We start from the raw sequence: 20,580 nt of genomic DNA, 5'->3' as shown, positions 1-20,580 counted from the left end.
ACAGAAATACATGTAGATTTATTATAAACGTAAAAAGACATAAACAACAATAAAAATATGTGATTTTTGTGCAAAACATGAAGTGCAGTGCTATTTGCTGAGTGAGACTGATTTTAAATGATAAATATCTGACAGAAAGCGCTTGGATCTATCCCAACAGCATTTGAGCATTCTTTCTTTCTTTTTTTTTTTTTTTTATTGGCACAAAATAAGAATATAATACAGAAATATGAGAAATAAAACCTTACTGTGTAGGAGAGAAAACCTAAAGGTCTATATTAAATCCTCCATTAGTAGATATTACCGAAATGAAAGAAATTTTTAAATAAAGATGATGAAGGAACAAAAAGCAGAGTAAACTAACAAAGGACTTACTAAAACAGTCACGTAAACCCAGACAACAAATCAACTCACAATCAGGGGGATAGTATTTGGAAAGGAGATAATGAAATAATTCAATCTTAAAATGGTCAAAGAGAAAAGCAGAATGATTGGTTCAAAGAGTTCCAGGGTTGGGGCCCAGCAAAATGTGATGAGAAGTTGATGCTTTGAGGTACGACAAAGTGCTAAATGAAAGTTGTTTTGGGTTCCTCGTTGTCTCGGAGTGAATGTCCGATGATATGATAGCTGATTTGATTTAAGGTATTATTCTTAATTAATATCTCACTAATATCAATGAGTCGAACCACTGCAGTCATTTTTCTACCATACATCAGCCAACACAGAATAACTAAGAAAAATATGTGTTCTGGTGAGGATGAGTATTCATAAGATGTACCCTGGAAAACACAAGAACTTCTCTTTACTTGGGGTGACGCTTACTGACACAGCTTACTGAACACTGACGCTTTTATCTGCAGTTTATGATGCATCAGCCAAATCTCGACAAGCCCACTGGAACTCATGCGTCCTCCGTCAGCAGTCATCGCACATACAGTACTTTGCAGTGGAGCCTCTGGGGCCGGCAGGAGTCAGACTGGAGGTGTTTTTATCCCCGCAGCAGTGCAGTTATCTGGCTATTTTGAGCTATTGATGCTAAGCGCCGGACATTAATCTACTCTGTGAGGATCGCTTTGAAGAAAGTGTCCGTTGAAGTGTCACAGATGGGAAATAAATGAAATTAATAAATATATGGTACACAGTTTGATATCGCTTATAGGCCAAGATCAAAGCAAACCAATTGAGTTCTATTCTACCTAATATGTTTTTCTGTGATAAACAGTCCGGCTGAAGGAGTAATCCCATCAAGGAAGAGAGAGATTAAAAACTGGAAAAAAAATAAAAAAAACCCCATCAGATATATCACTCAGCACAGACGGTTGGCACGGCTACCGTGAAGTGTCCACGTTATTATGGAATTGGTAATCTCGTTTCTTGGGTCTGAGTGGAAACGCAGCCCCCCCCCCCCCCCCCCCCCCCCCCCCCCATCCGTCTAGAATCAGGTGAAGACACAGACACAGGGAAGACAGACACAGCGGTTCTCTGATACTGCAAGAGTCCATCTCCTTCAGAGGGCTCGGGTAACTTCTTGTCTTTCTTTTTTTCTGTGGAATTTCTGAGGAGCTTGATGTATTTGACACGTGTGTGACAGCTCTGGTTGTGTGCGACTGAGGCTGAGGCATCACGCTCGCTTACCCCGGCTGCGCGTTTTTCCAAAAAGGGCATGCCGTATCGCAGCCATGTTTTTGTACACAGCTGTGGTTTGTGTATTAGGAAGAAAGCATACTGTAATAATATTGTGTATGCGCACTGAAAAGGTAGCTGGATGGAACTATGGATTTGTGCAGTCTCAATAAACACACATATACACGCAGATCCACATCCCTACAACGGTAGCCCAGAGCCTCACCTTGATAGCTTCAGCTTCTGTCATGAGTTGGAATTTGACACCAATGAATGTGTGTCAGGTTGTCAATTTCTTCCTGCAGCCTTTGAATGCAGTCTGGCCATGAATAGTGCATGTTGTTTTGTTTTTCAGATTCCAACTGTCTGCAGGTCTGTTTTTGTTTGTTCCAGAATAACTTGGAAGGCCTGTATACTCAGGCGCATCCTTTAAGAAAACTTTCAGCAGGTGTTGTGTTGTCTAGCCTAAGGTAAAGATTCAGCCCTGAAGGTAAATTCACCAAACTGCCTCAGATCAGATGCCCTCCCATTTCTTCCACCTCCGATATTGGGTTGTGTTTCCTCCCTACTGTCTTTAATGGGCACGCTTTCACCACTTGCTCGGATTATTTGATCCATCCCAGAGTTTCGAGTCAGGACACATCTTTTTATACCTGCGCTGTAATAATAATAATATGAACAGGACTTTTGATTTCACTTGTAAAAGTGAGACCGTATTTCACCAGCCAGATCCTGTATTCTGTGTTGCATGCCACATGGGGCCTCTGGCCTTATTATTGTAGTAGGAACCTATGTTGTCAAATGACCTGGAAATAAACACATTGTTGGATTGTTCTCATTACAATCACTTGGTTGCTTAAGAAAGATTTGAAAAGATAATGACTTGCTTTTGACATTTCAACATTCTGGGGCAGAAACGATGAGGTTGGAGCCCCAACACATACAGAAAAAACAATACCCACGGAGCACTTTTTCAAATACAGAAAGAGGCCGGGCTGAGAAGCAGTTGTGAAATTTATTTGGGCATATAGTTTTTATGCCAGTTGCCATTGGATTTACAGGTCAGAATGGAATGTGGCCCAATGAAAGGTACTTTGATCCGTCTGCCCAGGTTGACGGTTTTATTGACGGAGCTCTGTATGGTGCAGGGCATCTTTTATAAGGTAGCGAGAAACCCACCGGCGGCTCTCACAATATCGTAAAATCAGGAGACGTCCATGAAAATGACTGCTTACCACTTTACTGTAATACTTTGGTCACCTCTGAAAGCGTCATTTGTTTGAAGCAGTTTGCTGATGTAAGCTGCACCTACCTGCAGCTTCAGTTTGCATGATTTGATTTGGATATTCTGCTCCTGTATGAGACAGGAGAAAGCCATAGGCCGGAGGCAGGATGTTTCTGTTTCTACTTCCCATTTTCATGAAATCTGTTACTCTGTTTGGTCTTCAATGAGTTTCTATAAATTCTGCACCCTTGAATTTATTTTCACCCGTTCATTCGAACATCAAACTGATCAAAGCTTGATAGTTAAAGTTAAAAGCTCAACAATGTATAATTATACTTTTATACATGTCTTGCGATAACAGTAAGCCACGGCCATTATGTGTTCAGTGTAAATGTTTGTATGTACTCAAACCTGCGACTGTTTCTTGTGTATTCCTCTTAACAGCGTCTCTCCTGAACGCCAAACAAGATTCTACTTCAAACGTTTATCAACTTTTACATGAAAGGTCATCTAAACGGATGTGAATGGCCTTAGACTCCAGATCAAGGATACTGTGATCTGTTTATATCAGAAGTATCCGGATGGATTTTCTTTCAATTGAAATATTGATTCACGCACAAAATATAAATGGTCACAGTCATGCTTGACACATTTTAGTAGTATCTCTTAAGTTTGTAAAGACGTTTTAATACCTTAAACAGCTTTAACTGTGTACTTAATATGAGTCTGGAAGACTGTGAAGTGTAACTTTACTGGTTGGCAGATGCATACTTGCAAGATTGTAATCCCAGTCTTTAACTAAATGATACAGCATTCTGGTTAATTCATGCTGTTTTCTTTGTCTTCGGGTCATAATTTTATGTAGTTGGGGATTAAAACACTTTAGCTCACTTTACTCATGGAAATGTATTGTCACAACAAATGGGTGTGTTAATTTAGAAATGCGAAGTGTAGGGTGCTCAATTTTCTGTGCTTGTAGACAGCATGTATGAGTAATTTGCTGCCTGTTTCATTGTGTTGCATTCCAGAGGAGGAGGTTGTTACAGGAGTTGGGGGACCAGAAGATCCCTTTTCTTGGGCCATTGGATCGAGGCTTTCAGCAACTGGTGAGCCAACCCCGCTTCCACAAAGGCATATAATATCTGCTTACGAGCCTTTTCCATTGGGCTACCTGCTGATCCGTCTTGAAAAATATTTGGCTCGAAAAGAAAATACGTCATACTGATTAGTAATGTTGGATGTTTTCATGTGTCATGGTCATGGTGGTTAGAGTTAATCGTTCTTCCGCAGTGGGACTCCAGCTACTCTGGCCTGGTGCTGAGGAGATCGTGCTCGTTGCCTGCTGAGCTCCACAACCGGGTGCAGGCAGCTCTGCTCACCCTCAGAAGAAAGGGCTGCCTCCTGAGGGATCTGGTCCGTGTCCGTGACCGAGATGTCTTCACCGCCGTGTCACGAGCCCTGCTGGGCGAGCCGGGCCACACCTATCGCTACCTGGACACGCGGCTCTTTGCCATCCCCTGGCACAGCGAGGACCCTGAAGTCAAAGGACAGAACTGTTGCGACAAAGATTTGAGAGCTGCTTTTAAAGCATTGTGGGAGCTGAACACCTTTTTCTGCTCTGACGTGTCTCAGCTGAAAGAGGGAGACAGGTTAACACACTGTGGGAAGGGAGACGCGGAAGCCAAACAAGGGGAAGAGGGGGACGCTGAGTCTAAACACAGTGAAGACTCCAAGAATAGTGAAGGAGGGGACTCAGAGTCCAGGCAGAGTGAGGAGGGGGACACTGAGTCCAAGCACAGCGAGGAGTGGGACATTGAGTCCAAACACAGTGAAGAAGGCTGTTCAGGGCCAAAACATGAAGGCGAGTGGGAGACGGAGCTGAAACACAGTGGAGAGGAGGGAGAATCCTCTCAAGGCAAATTGCACAGTGAGGGAAAATGTCCCGTTTGGGCCACCAAGGGCATCAGTGGCAGAGAGACACAACCTGTGGGACTTGGGGCTCACGAGAAACCTGTGACCGAACTAAAGCACAGCCTGTCGGATTACCACATACAAGACAGAGACGAACCCCTGAGCAGGCAGGGATGCTCCCAGCCCAGTCCTCCACAGGTATTCACGGGCCCGGTCAAGTTCAACGTCACTTTACTCAACTACATGGACCCGGGAGCTGCCACCCAGCTCAAGGAGGAGCCCTATTATGGCATGGGGAAAATGGCAGTAGGGTGGCACCACGATGAGAACCTGATCACTCATTCGCCTGTGGCTGTTTACAGCTATAGCTGTCTTAATGACAAAGGTAAGGGTCACAGCTAAAATCACACACTTGTAGCTATGCTAAAGGGGACATTTTATACAGTTTTTCAACCTTTTCACATCTCATTAGTCCAAAAATGTTGTATTCAAAGTTTACCATTTCAGCCATTTGAATAATGGATCATTGGAGCTGCATTCAGAATCTGCTGTGTCTGTGTGAGCTGGACTGGCTCCGCCCACACATGCCCATCTTGGGAATAGGAGGAATTACTTCCTCTCGTGGTGCCATGTGCCAGAGCAGAGCTGCCTAATTGTGGGAGGGTCAGAGGGAGGGCCTACCTTGATTAGGATGGTCTAAACCCCCGTTGACACTATATAGGGTTTGACTTCTGATTGGCTTGTTTGACCACACACTTTTAAAAAAAGCCAGGTAGAGAGATGACAGATTTTCTTCCTATCTGGGGCGCCATTTCCAGTTATGGGGATGCATATTACTGTTAGAAAGGGAAGTTTGCATGATATGACCACTTTAATTAACCTGACACAGAATTAGGATGATTTTAAGAGCTCGATCCAAATATTTTATGCTCATCATTAGCCTTTTAGTAACAAAAAATCTAATTCACTTTTCTCATCCCATCCACTTATCTCAGACGCTTTATGGTGGATCAGACGCAGCCAACCTTGTGTGTTACAGCCCTACAGCAGCACTGTGGCAGCTGTAGACATGGCCTCTGGTGCAGCAACCATCAGATCCATCTACGCGATAGTGTCAGGGCATTATCAAATGTCATCACCAGTTCGCTGCTGACAGTCTTATCGCCGCCCGTGCGTTAGGGAGATCACAGACATTCGGATCGGAGCTCTTAACATGCACTCAATGGCGCAGTATAACAAACAGGCCTTATCACGCACACGGCATCTCATCTAAATCATTTCCCCGAGAAATGATCGATGTGCAATTATCTGATACGGAATAATGAGCCCTGCTTTGATAAGTGTTCCTCGACTCTACTGTATAGATGATACGATGTCTCCTAATTATGGAATGCAGACTCTTTCCAGAGCTGATAGTGTTTGCTGATTGAGTTAATGGAATACCTAATTTAGCAAAGTTCAGCCTCTAGACAACAAACTTATAAAACTGCTGCATTTCATAAACTATTTATTCGAATGATTAATGTACGTCTTAGAATATTCCCCAAATGTTTCTGTCTTCAATTTCAAACAAGCCTGACTATGTAATCTCCTCCAAACAAGCAATGTACAATGGCAGTTTTTAAGATGCAGCAAAAATATGTCTGATGCTGCATCTTCCGCTTCCTAAATCGAAACCTGTGAACGAAACAAACAAAAGAAAAAAAGTCCAAGTCCTGTTTTTCTTTTAATTTGAAGAGCAATATCCTTTCTGACATAGTACCACGAATTAACATTAACAATGTAAACACATTTTAATATCTTATAATGGCCAAATCTTAGTTCGTATGAAGAGTGTAGAGAAGCTGGATGGATGAATGAATAGATGATAATCCAATGTCCAGTGCAGCTTCTCAGTAGAAGACTCCCATCTCACCCCAGAGCCTTGATGTTGGCTTAATGCTTTCCTGTTGGGTGCAGAGTCAAAGGTGCAGCTGTAGATCACTAAAGTCACACTACATGTGCGACAGCACCGAAGGTTTCAGCTCCACACACAGTCCATGGTCTGTGTCTCAAAACTGTTTAACAGCATCACGCAGGTGCAGCGCAAACCGCTCTGACATCCTGACACACTATACAGCTGGGAGTTTTTTTTTTCATTGGGCTTTTTCTTTTTCTTTTTTCTAAGCAGAAACACCTGCTCCAGAGGCCTGCTTTACCGATTTGCTCCGAGTCGTTTCAACTCTGACCCTGTGAACACAGGCTTCAAACACTCCGGCGTGGCACCTTTACCCGCTTAGCAGCTATGTCTCTTCTAGCTCTGACTGACCTCATGGCTCCAGACTTTTAGTGAGGAAAGTCTGATCCGAACGATACGCAGTTATGTTCCAGGCCAGTGGAATTATTAGGGGCCTGTTCCTGAGAAAAGAGAATTGCATTTTTTTTTCTATTTTGCTGCAAGACTTGTGTTTTTCCCCCCACTGCTCTGATCCAAAGGAATCTGCCACGATGGAGCATTTTCCGGCACGGAGGATGATCTTCCACCATTCCTCAGGCCTTGGGGAGTGCTGTCATTAGCTGGCTCTCAGAGCACAATGGCTGGAAATTAAGTTACTATTTATCCGTGCTGAGCAAAGGAAAAGGCAGCTGTGGGGCAGAGAGGCCCGGAAAGACTTTAGTATTGATTTTGCTGAAGGGTGTTGGCCAGCCGCGCCAAATCTTGTTTTCTTAGCATGGCATGTAAGAATGGAAGGAGAGAATAGAACAAGGGGAGGTGGTTGCATTGAATGGGCCTCAGAAACAGGAATATCATAGGATACATACTGCCCAATAACAGACTCTCACACACTCACTAAACTACATCAGGGGCTTTTATCCAACTATTTCCTCTTGCACAGCATAATGATAGCATAAAGATCCTGTGCGAACAGCCAATATGACCACAGCAACACATATCATCTTTGCTCAGCAGCTAAGTGATTCTTACTTTCTGGAGACAATGGCTTACATCTTACATCTATTGTTTGGGTGGTATTGATTTAATCATTGCTCTCCTTACTTTTGAAACCTGCTAATCCTTCAGTTAATGGGATTTTATTTCATTTTCTAGCTCCATCCATGGTGATGTATGGATATTGTTTTCACACTGCATTACCCACTTGTTCCGGACGTATGAGAAGTGTGGTTTTGAATAGCCGTCATTAGAATCTAATAATACACAAATAAGCGTAAGCGCACTGCAGGTTTGCACTCGTATATTCACTGGGTGAAACTGTCAACCCGAGGCCCAATATGTGAATATGAATGTGATATGCAAATGTTACAGTGAGCTGGGCTGTGTATGACTGACAGGTGAGAGCAGTGAGGGAGGCAGCGGCGAGAAGGCATGCTGGAGGATCGGGCTGAAGGTAGCCTGGGACATCCACACACCTGGCCTGATCCTGCCGCTGGAGTCTGGAGACTGCTACTACATGAGAGGTACTGAAGTCTCCCTGTAAACAGACACACACACACACACACACACACGCACACGCACACGTGTAAACATGTAGCGTGCACAGCTGAACCGCACTCGTGTCTCACTCAAAGGGAAGGAAACACTTTTATTACTCCCCGTTTGAGCGTCTCTTGTACTTTTGTCCCAAATGACCCATGCCAGCAGGATGCACTTCACTCCCACTTTCATGCCCTGTCCTCTTCTCCCACTTCTCTCTGCGTTAGAAACTGAGCCGAGCTGTGTGCGTTTGTGCGTGTGCGCGTGTGTGTGTGTGTGTGTGTGTGTGTGTGTGTGTGTGTGTGTGTGTGTGTGTGTGTGTGTGTGTGTGTGTGTGTGTGTGTGTGTGTGAGAGAGAGGAGTTTCTCGGCCTTCACACAGAGCTTTAAGGTTCCATGAAATTGTGTGCATTACAGAGGTTAGGAAAACCAAATGTTATTTTTTGACGTCCTGTGACCCATCGCTGACTATGTCTCTATGGGGAGAATAGACAGAGAGCCACAGGGGTGTAAATCATGGCTTTAATGCTTTTGGCTGCAGCAGACACCTCCACCCTCCTCTCTGCGGTCCCATGGGCCCTTCCAAGCTTTCTCATATTTTCTGAGTGGAAGGACATTTATCCACATCGCAGAAGAAGCTTGTGTTACGATGTACAAGAAGTTAAGACCCCTAGTTGGACGGCCGGGGGATTTATTGTTTTTTTAAAGGCACTTTGCTTTCATAAATATATAAGGATGGACATAAAGCACAATCTTGTGTAAGTCTTGTCTCCAACTGCTTGATAGATTACTCTTCTTTTTGTAATAAAATATGGGAGTAAATCATGCCCTGTGTATCTGTAGATAGACAAAATATCTAAACAATTTTTCACTGTGTTATTTACAGGATTTACCAAGTCTATTTGTTATTTGACCCTCAATTATTCTTTTAGGTTTAATTTCACATTCGCTGCTGATTTTTATCAGACCTGCAGCTCCTCGGTTTCAAACGGTCTCCCATGTCCCAAACTGCACCTCTCCACGTGTTCGCTTGCATTTCACACAGCATAAATGTGCAATGTTTATGTACAAGTCAATATAAGAAATGAAATTCCTTATTCCCTCATTATTTGCTCTGTACCATCCATTCTGGTAGCTGCTTACATATGTGATAAAAAATGTGTTTGACCTAGTGATTAGAGAGACTTTCTTGTGATTAAAAGATCACCGGTTTGATCCCTGCAGGAGCAAACATCCTATATCCATCTGGTATACAATAGCATGTGTCAGTGTTTGTTTTTTTTTGTATTTTTCTTTCTTATGAAGACACTGAACTCACGTGTGCACTGCATAAATGTCATAAAAGTCAGAAATACAATACAATTCTGATGTATTCCATACAATACAGGGATTTACAACATCTTTCAGCTTTTAGAAATGTTTTCTCCACCGTGTCCAGAATGTGAAGGCAGGATGGTGGAACTGATGTGATCCACGGGCCTGTATGAAACATGACTCGGGAGGACGAGACAGATTTTATTTGTGCGACTTTATTTGTGGATTTTTGTTGAGATTCATTTTGTGTTGTTGGACCTCAAAGCTTACAAACAGTTATAATCTGTGATTATGGGAGGCAAATTACTGGTGGATTTGATGTACACTCACCTTCAGAGGTAATCACAATTAAGTATTTTTTCATATTTATAAAACCAATTTGGACCTCGAAAATATTTTTGCAATTTTAGTTGGTCGCACAAAATCTCTCTAAAGACAGATGTAGCATTGGTATCTGATTATTTCAATCGTCTTGTAAGTGAAAAAAAAGCTTTTTTTAACTAAAAGTTAACATTTTAGTTTGTTGTTTTGTCCTCTGACAGTTTACAGCAATACGCATGTTGAAAATTGCAATCAAACTTATTGTATGTTATTTATTGTAGTATGAAAATTATTGGCATCATGCACAGCCAGTTATTTTTATTCAAATACAATTTGAACCTCCTCTTGGCTTTCTTTGAGCGAAACTATATTTGATAAATGCTGTAGTATGGTGACCAGTCTTGAAGAAATGTGTGAAAATATGGTGGTGAATCACTGTGGCTTTGATTTGGAAAAAGAATGGGAAAATATCCTAGAAACCGAATGGTCAAATGGTGAAACATTAAATATAGAAATTGCACATTTGGATGCACAAACTCCGTTTCACAGGTGCAGAACAGGTGAACCACCTGCAACTTTAAAAAGATCGGTTTATAAATGAATCAGTGTCCAAGCAGAATGTGAACAATCACTGTTTTGACAGTATCCAGAAAATGTGTAAATTCCATAAGCTGCTTTCCTCCACAATCTAGATTCACCTATATCTGCCTCCTTAAGCTCTAAGCTCCTTTAACAAACAGAACAACTCCTTCAGAAGTCTTACTATCTGTCAGGAGTGTGAAGGTGGTTACTAGGTCATCAACCCATGCTTATTTCCAATATTGATTTTGTGTTGGCTTGTTTTCGAAAAACAGACTGTTTTTATGATTGCAGACAAATGTTTCCCAAGCCTGACATGTCACTTCTAATGTTTATTATGATGGTAGGTTAAACCAACTAGAACATACTGATATTTAAGATGCATAACCAGGAGAATTTAAGCTTTAAAAAAAGATGGATATCAAAATGTAATTGTCTGTTTTCAATTTATGGTTCCTGTTGCAGTTTGGGTCTAGATAATCGGTCAGTAAATAACAATGTAGTGGTTTGTAGAGACATAAATTCTGAGATTAAAAATGCAATGTCTGCATTCTAATTTATATCAAAGGAACTTAAATGTTCTGATTGAGTGTTACAGTTTCATTATTATACTAACTGTGTGTATACGTACTGTTAAATTGGGTTGAATAGTTTAAAATAGGCCAGTATGAAGTCAGAAAAAGGAAGGTTTTAATGAATTCCTGACATAGGCTCTTTGAAGAAGCTATGTTTTCATCTGAGAGCAGCAGTGTCTGTACCTAATATTCAGCTTGACAGGGCTTGAAGCCGACCTCCTTTTTCTGGATAAGATTTACAATAGAACAGTCAGTTTCAGGCCAGCCATGATAATAGAGTGATGGGCTGTTGTGCAGACCATTCTAATGGGACTTGACTGTCGCGGATCAGTGGGGATTTATGCTCCACTTGGTGAGTACGCCCTTGAGAGGCCAACTGCTCCGCAACGATAGCGGCTCGCGCAGTCCTCGGGCCGTCTGTCGCTTTGTTGGGTCTACCTGAATTAAATACTTGGCACAATGAACAAACATATGCACTCACCTATAAATTTGCTCCCGAGTCGCGTGCGCAACAAACACACGATCGCACACATGCAGGAAAGAATGCAGCTCTGCATTTGTCGGAGGGTGGAGATGTCCCCCCCCCCCCGAAACATCCCAATCATGCATCGCCGCCACCGAAACCAAGTGTTAAAATATATTGTACCTGTGTTTGAGTGGCACACACACCATATGATAAGTAGTTTTGTGGTATTAAAAGGGAAACTACGATGGTGTATAACCACAGACACCTTAATGTATTTTCAGCACCATTTGTCGGCGACTGGCCCTTTTGAACTGCTAATGTCTGAGCTGCTGCAGGCAAATTGAATCACCATCATTTCCACCCAAATGGAATTTCAGTGGTTAAAAAAGAACAATGCAAGTCTTGACACCAGGCCTGTTCAATAATCAGATTTCCAGCTCCCAATGCACAGACGGGGGGGGGGGGGGGGGGGGGGGGGGGTAGTGACTGGAGAAAAGAGTTGACCCAATATATTTAAAAGCCTGCTTCCTGGAAAAGGAGGACAAGTGGCAGCAGGCACAAGGGTTGAAAGAAAGATAAATATTTATTACAGTTATCGAGTTTGCCTCGACTCCCTCCTGATCCCACTGACGCATCAGACGCGCCAAGAAAAGAGCAGATTGATGGAGATAATTTGTTATTGGATATAAACAGTTTTAAAGACGCAGAGTAATTCTGCCCAGAGACCTAATCCTTCACAATCTCATCAGGGTGAAGAAAACACCGGCAAGTTGTTTTGTTTGTCACCATCTTTTTTTTTTTTCCCTCCCACCAAACAATAATATCCTCCTCCCAAAGCATTTGGCTGTTTGACTTTCAAATCACGGGCATTAGCCGGTGTACTCTTGCTCAAGGCGGGTGTAAATATGCACATGTGCTGTGAATGACAGCTCTGTCATGGCTAAATTAATTATTGGTATGAGGCAAATAATGGCAGAGCTGAGAAACATCTATACACACAAAGAAACACATGGAGGGATACACAGGAAACAGCAGTAAGGCCTCTTTGTAAAGCTTGTGTGATATTGGACAAATGTTTGTTGGTATGGCTCCTCCATCTTGACAGATTGAGCGCGATCTGGTTTTGTTTGGTAATTAAAATTATAGTACAATGCTGCTCATTCGCTCTGATGCGACGCTGGACCGAACGCGATCTGTCTGAGGGTACAAGATGATTTACTTGTCGCGTTTGCTTCACTCATCTGTTTTTCCATTGTAATCTCTCCGTCTCCTTTTATGGTCCGCTCACTTCTTTATCGTAATTAATCAAAACCACACAATCAAAATGAGATTTACACTCCTGTCTCGACTGGTTTCTGCACGTGTTCACTCTCCCCGGCTCTTTACTTGATGATTCTCACTGGCATTGTGTGGCGAATTCTTATAGTTTTGTCTCCTCCGTACTCCGCCAGATGACCTGAACAGCACACACCAGCACTGTGTCCTTGCCGGCGACACCGCACGCTTCAGCTCCACGCACCGAGTGGCCGAGGTGAGAAGTCAAGCAGGACTAAAAGGGAGAACACAGTGTTTCCGATGTGTTGTGAGAAAGCTGTAAGCCGTGCCAGCAGTCTCCTCCGGTTTCATTAAGAAGGATCGAAGGAGCCGTTTCAGGGGTAAAGAGATAATGTCCAGTGCTGTGTTGTTCGCAGCAAAGTAGTCTGCTCTTTACAACCCATTTAACATTTATTCAGACAGAAAACATTTGAAACCCAAGGGGTCAGGTAAATTTAAAAGAATAAACAAACCAAAAAAAAAAATCGAATAAAATCATCCATATCCTTGAACAATGCTAATGAGTTCCTAGCGTTCTGTTAGCAGTTTTATTTTCTCCACGGCTGCAGCTTTGAGTTTGGCCTCGTCTTCTGATGAACATGTTCAGGCCCTCGGTTGAACCCGAGCGCTCAGTCGCGTACGCTGGCTCTGTCTTGCTCTCCTCAGTGTTCCAGTGGGACCCTGACCTACATCCAGTCGCGGTGCCAAGAGGCCCTGTCCAACCTGCACACTGACCCCGAGACAGGCTCCCACAGCCTGCTGGCCCTGCTGCCGACAACACTACAGCACTGTGAGGAGATTCACAATGAGGTGGGGGGCACGCACTTCTGCTTGTGCAAATCTTTCTGTGAACGTGTGGATTTAGCTTATTTTACTTTCTTTTCTTAAGTTGCATTATTCTTACTGCCAAGGCAGTGCTGGCGTTACATTTGTGGAGACCTGTTGGCTTGTTTTGGTTTGCTTTTTTCTATATTTGCGCTCCACAAATGAGACTGGACAACGCAGTTTGTGCCAAACTAAATTCGACTGTCGCGTGCCAATCTTCAGAAGTTTTCATGTATCCGTGCGTGACTAAGAAACTCGCGGACACGATCTGAATGGTCCTGGTGCAGTAATCCTCATCCATCTGGTACTTCACAGAGGTTAAACACAACAAAGAACTGTCTGTAAACACAATGAGATTTCATTCGGACAGCATCCGCTCCACTTGTTGTATAGAACACCAAGAAGTATTCTCTCATAATACTTTAGATGATTTAAAGAGAGCTAATTAAAGAGTCATTTGTATCTCAAGGCAAACATGCACTTGTATGTTTTACATTATGTAAATTTTGCACACTATTTGCATACAGTCCAGGATACAGAAATACAGCAGGTGGCTGATGACTCATCTATAGTGGGGACAATGTCATAACAAGTTTCGCTTTCTTCCAAGTGATAGTCAGCCGAAATACAACTAAAGCTTCTAATTTTATTCCCATTCAAATGTACTTTTAAATTTTGGATGATTATTTTTGCAATTTTTCCAATATTCAGTATCTGCAATTTGCTTTCTGTCTGTTTTGACTGAAATGTAAAGAAATATCATTTCAAAAGGCAACAGTGATGGTACATGGGTGTGATTAAATTTAACAGATTATGGATGAGATGTGATGCATTGCACACCTTGACTTGTTAGTCAGACTTAGTTTGCTTTCACATTTGTGAAACAAATTTCAGAGCAGGTAAGTCCTCGTGACCACAAACTGACTTTCCAACAATAAAGTGACAAGAATTTGGTACCGTATGTTCTGGACTATTGAGCGCACCTCAATATAAGCCACACCCACCAAATTTAAAAAGGAAAAAAAAAAAGAAAGGTCGGAGTTACGTGATGCACCCGAACGCATCACACTTCTATTGGCGGCATAAAGCTCGTTAACCTGTAAAAATCCACAATTTAGCTGCATCATTATTTAAGCCGCAGGATTCAAAGCTTATGGAAAAAGCAGCGGCATATACTGCGGAAACTATGATAAAGGAAAGTTTGGATTTCAGGACTCAGCAATAATTTGTGGCTTAAAGATGATTTTTAACTGTCGTCTCATTTTATTTTCTCTGCGTCCTGAGACATGTGGCCCAGAGCGGGAGTAGCCTGACAGCAGGTTAAAGCTCCACAAATGGCAAAATGGGAGCTCACCCGCTACCCACCTTCTACTTACCTTGTTGTTTCTGCTCAGGGAAATGAAATCCAGGTTGTTCTCATTTGTCCCGGCCTGTGATGGATCGTAAAGCAATAGCCTCTCCATATGTTTTCTAAAGATGGGAGTCGTGCCCCCTCTCTCCCTCCCTCACCCCCTTTTCAAACGGCACAATGAGTGATGCTGGTTTGGTGTACTGAGGGATGGAGTGAGGTCAAAACAAGAGGAACGTGAGAGGCTGTCTGCAGAGCCACCGGCCTCCCGTGTTAGCTTTGCCGCAGGCCAACAGTTAATTTAGCACTTCACCTCTCCCCCCTCTTTCACACCCCTGGGCCCAGAGTGCACATCCAAGCCGGCGCGAGCGCCCGAGCCCTCTCAGCAGGATGCCATGACAGATGAGTCTGACGTAAGGTTGTTTAAAGGTTGTAGACCATATTAATTATTCAGCACTGCCAAACAATAGGGCCGTCTGTGTCAGGAGAACTGCTGTGCTAGTTGAGCTAGCAACACCTGCTAGTTTTGCCGCATAGCACCACAGGATTACCAAGGGTAGGCCCCCACTAGGAGGGTTTATTTAGAAAAACGGGACGCCATTTATAATGGAGCAGGTGTATGGACGTGTGTGTATGGACGTGTGAGTATTTAACTAAAGAGTGGATGGATGGGGGGGGGGGGGTTGCTCTCAGAGGCTCCAGCCTACCCTACCTGGCATTCGCAATGATCGATGTGGCCATTTGTTTGGAGTTGCCCACAAGAGCAGAACACCCACTTAAATGATGTATTGTTGGCGGAGTTATTTATGATGGCGGCCTGCTTTGGCGCTTGGTGGGTGCATATTGCGCAGGTCGTGTTTGACATGGACGACCGAGGAGCGAACAAGCCTGAGACACGCAGGCAGCCTGACCTGAGCTGCACCTTATGGGCCTTTTCCTAACAGCAGCAGAGCTCTCGGCGCCTGACGTTTCCACGAATATCACACAACATAGCCAGTTGTTGAGGGGATTGTGGGGCGGGGTCCGATCCTGATAAAACGTAGCGTCTGCCGTCGACGGAGGGCGGCGGGGTATCGAGTTGAAGCGGGGCTTGATGGGACACGGAGACAGAGACGAGGAAAACCGAAGATCCCACCTGTTTGTTAAGCGCGTTTCCTTTCGCTGTCTGCTTTTAATCTTACCTCCTGTCTTACGTGGCGGGGGTAGTGGTGCACGTTTGGCTTTGAAATGCTAATCCCAGGCACAAGTGTCTTGTTTCATTTAAAGCCACTGTGTCACATCCCAGGTGGGTGTGTGACAGAGTGCCCTGAGGGACCCCTTCTAATGATGCCAGTCCCCCTCCACACTTCTACAGTAAATATTGAAGGGAGGGACAAGGTTTTCCCACATGTTCAGTCAGAAAGTAAACTGTGCCGAAGCAGGTGTGTGTGACCTTCCATTCGCCTGTGTTTGTGGACTGAGATGTCTCCCCAGGCTCTCGGGTCTGTGCTCGGATTTGGAACACCTTTCCTGAAGGCGGACATTTCACAGTGATATTTGATATTACTCTAAAAATAGAGCAGTTAGTGCTTATTATTCCTGTTGTATTTACCTGTTTATCCCCCTTTTTGAGTAAGACATCCTCTTCAGTGTATTTTGCAGGATTATTTATTGGGTTGTTAATGATCTGTGTGTCTGTCACCTTTAACAAAGTGTTCTGAAAGCAGATGTTTATTGACTGCTGTGCTATATAAAGACATAGCCTTCAGCATTTCCAGTCACTTTTAAATTGTACAATTGTTTATATGACGAAACTCCTCTCCAGTGAAATTTAAGAACATCGACACTTGTTTTACCAGCACAAAGAAAAGTATTTATGCGCCAATTTTTATATATATATATATGAATTTAAATGTATATGGCAATATGTGCATGTACAGTGTAATCTAGCTGGTGTATGACTAGTCTGAAAAGTGTATGATGAGTGTAAATTGCATGCCTGGTGGTTCACAGAAAGCTGGGGGCAGCAGTTATCCTGGCTGATGTGTGAGGAGGCCGGGAAAGGTAAACAGAGGACGGCAGAGTGGGATCGATCATACTCTCATCAGCTCTCACCTCGGGGCCCAGGCCCCGGAAATTGATTGGACCCGCTCAGGGAATAGCGTGAAGGTGTGGAAAAAAAAATAATAAAAAAAAATTGCGCCTCATTAACCTGAGGGAGAAAAAAACCAAAAAAACGAAGGGGTCTACTCGGCTTTAGCTCCAGAGTTACCACGGTGGGCGGCCAGTCGACTAATGTGAGGCTAATGTGTAGTTAGTGTGTCCATCACCTGGAGAGATGACAGCGACTGCCACAGGGGAGTCACTAGCTCCCCTCTCGCTTCCCCCAACGCCATCGCAGAGAAAAACTAGGCCTAACAGCCACTCGCTCTCTCTCTCACACACACTTTCGATCTGTCTGCATGGATAGGTGGCATTTAGTCAGAGTTCCCCGCCTGGTAACTCTCAGCTGGGTGGCCAGACTCCAAATGCCATGTAGCCGGCACTCCTCAGTCGCTTTAGACGGCCTGCTTTGTGGCAGCCACTGGGCCGCGCAGCAGGGGACGGGCAGCCATGTCGGCTCAAAGCAGAGACACAGGTTGGTTTCTTCTCACTAAAGGACAGGCAGACAATCAGAGAGATAGAGGGAGGGACAGACTGCGAGAAAAAGGACGTCCGATATCGGCGCTCGCGGCTTTGTTGTGTGTTTGAGCTGTTAGCGATCGAAGGGGAGTGGATTTGGAGTGTGTTGAAGGGACCATAAAGGATGACATTTCTTTGAAGGGCGGGTTGTATGGAGTGACTGAGAGGCTGCTGAGCACTGCCACTGGCTGTGTATTCTCCCTGACATGCCCCAGTCCTTGCATGTCATCCCTGCTGTGATCAGAGCCTTTGGGAAGTAAATGGCAGGATGATTCTGTGCACAGCGTCTCTCCCCAAGACAGACTTCTCTGAGGTTGTTTGTGTAAATAGTTCCGCTATCTTTTAAGGGGGGGGGTTGATGGTAGGTTACCTGCTTCATAATACGGGGCAGTAACGACAGCAGCAGTTGCAGCATAACATATCAGACTCTGAACATAATTGGTGACAACTTCATTAGAAAGAAAATGAATGCAAGTTAATTTAAGTTCAGAATTACATTGAAACGTTAGGTTACATTTTGTTATATTGTGAGTCAATGTTTAAATATCCCCCTCTGATTATTTGCATGGTTGTGTCATCTGTAATGAACTAGTGTGTAACCATGGTAACGGGATATATGGGATCAAAAAATGGGCCAAATTACAATGAGCCAATACTTTAGGAATTGTTCAATACTTATTTCAAGCATTAGTTACAGCTAAATTGAAATCCATTTAGGTTTAGAGTAAAATCCAGCCCGTCTGACAATTAATAAACATTTGAAATATTAATTGAAAGTTTACTTCTATTAAGTTATCATTAACTAATAATTTAAGAGTTTAAAATTAGCAATAAACTCCAAAATTAAAAGTACATGTCCTTAGCTCGGGTGCCACACTTCATTACAATTACAAAAATTACAAGGAGTTGTTGGATGCTAATGCAATTCATTCCAATGTTCATGCACACTTTGAACACACAAACTGATATTTGGAATCTCACCGATCTCCTCCCCTCCTCTTTACTTTATACCTACAATCTCTTCTCTTGTGTAAAAACTCAAAACCAACTTTTGCTCTGTGAAACCAGAGTGGAGACTTCGTTAAAATGTTGTTGTTTTTAACAATGACAATAAAGACGATTCTTATTCTCATTCTAAAACATGGTGTGAAGTGAATATGTTGATTTCAAAGTGTTAAAACTCTCTATTAACACAACATTGCAAGGTAGACATATATGTTTTTTTTTCCCGTCTATAGTTACAAACAAAACTTCTGGGGATGAAGTTATAGGCTATACGCTATGGAAGACTTTCAAAGACAATGTGTCCAAGGCCAATTGAACAAATCGGATTGTTTTAGGATGCCTTCTCTCTGGAAAAATGAGACTATGCACACTCTGAAATTAAAACGAACGAAAATAATTTCTTTCATTATTATTTTCAGGTTTGGTCAGATTGTTACGAACCCTGTGGTAATAGTGTTGTTAATGCACCTTGAAGTAGAACGCTGCCATTCAAAAGCTCAGTAGACAGAGACCTTTTTTTAAAACAAGACTTTAGAACACTTGTGCTCTTGTAGAAGATCTTTGTTGTTCGTATTTGCATGTATTTTATATTTCTATTACTGAGTTCTTCACAAACTGAATTACCGTGTGCTGGGTTGCATTTAGCCCAGCAAACAGCTCTGTCGTGAATTTTTTTTTTAATTACTCACATAATGTATGTCTTGGCCCGGGCTTGTTGGGTTTAGGGGCGCAGCACTTCATCACGATCCTCGACGTTGATAAACCTGTGACGATGATGATGGAACATTACCAATGTAACTAGTGCCCTGGTAGCAACTTGAGCCTCTCATATACAAAAGAATGTATAAAAGTAAAATGTCACCTTGTGAAGGTTTCCTAATTATTTCCACATTAACATTTCAAGACATATTGATAAGTGGCTCTATTGTGTCCAAATGTAATGCAGTGGTAATAACAAAAGTCCAGCATGCATTTTGTTATTTTGTGATCGGATGTGGATATTGACAGTCTGAGCACAACGACTAATCAGAAAACAATCCAAAGTTTGTTGTTTTCCTTTCAAATTCGGTCTGGACTGAAGGACCACGCCACAAGTGTGAACTCTGCCTCAGTTGTATATCTCCCATTTCAGGGAGACAGGATTGCGTTACAGTTGATGACCGGCTTACAAAACATCTGTATCGTATGAATGGATTAACATGTACAGGATGCATTTGTGGGGAAGAAAAACTGGAATCCAAAAATAAATTTTTTTTTTTCCATTTTTTTATTTTGTTTTATTTTGTTGGCGCTCATAGACAGAATTATTATGCTGAAACCTTGTTGCAACTGTTTGCGTGTTCCCAGCTGTGAAAAGGCTCGACGGTGTACTTTGGTTTAATGCTCTGTTTGAGGAACAATAAACAAAATAGTTTTCTGAAAAGGAACAATAGTTTCCCCCCCGTCCCGTTTGATATGCACACCATTGTATGCAACTGCATTTTGTTGTTGTACAGTTGTCTACGTCAGTGTGAAGTGGAGTGTGCATTGTTTTGGCTGGATGATGCTTTGTAGGACGTTTTGGGGGAGGGCAAGTCACCGCGCCTCGCGATTATGTTGGCGGCAATTGGGGCAATCTTTGACATGCACGTTTGGCAATTGTATGCACAGACATTAACAAAGCCCCTCGCACAAACACGGCGACGCGCAAACGGCACAGACACAAACGCGCGAATGCGCACGCGGAACGACACATTTAGAAACAGATAGGCTACACCTGGCTACGTGAAGCATCCTTGCGAGGATTAAATCAGCACTTCAAAAGAGCAGGAAACAAAAACACTCCCAGTGGAGGAGAGGGGAGCGGCTCGGCAGCAGAGACTGTCATCTCCAGACGGAGCGGGAGGAGAGGGGAAGGAGGGAGGAGAGGGAGGAAGAGGGCGGAGCTCTCAGGTGTGCCGGC

General features: G+C 43.1%; 1 protein-coding gene across 1 annotated transcript in view; it reads left to right on the top strand.

The window, feature by feature from the left end:
• fto (FTO alpha-ketoglutarate dependent dioxygenase) overlaps positions 1 to 20,580 on the top strand; it is a gene marked incomplete at its 5' end in the record, with an annotated part of 138,162 nt that overhangs the window by 21,728 nt on the left and 95,854 nt on the right. Inside the window, 5 exon segments of the mRNA XM_080458749.1 lie at positions 3,877 to 3,954; positions 4,139 to 5,144; positions 8,090 to 8,215; positions 12,937 to 13,016; positions 13,466 to 13,609. Coding sequence (XP_080314875.1) covers positions 3,877 to 3,954; positions 4,139 to 5,144; positions 8,090 to 8,215; positions 12,937 to 13,016; positions 13,466 to 13,609 — 1,434 coding nt within the window.

The sequence above is a fragment of the Lipophrys pholis genome (assembly GCF_963383615.2).
Source record: "Lipophrys pholis genome assembly, chromosome: 2".
Classification (NCBI taxonomy): domain Eukaryota; kingdom Metazoa; phylum Chordata; class Actinopteri; order Blenniiformes; family Blenniidae; genus Lipophrys; species Lipophrys pholis.
Note: the sequence above shows the minus strand (reverse complement) of the source record. Positions and strands in the feature narration are given on the sequence as shown.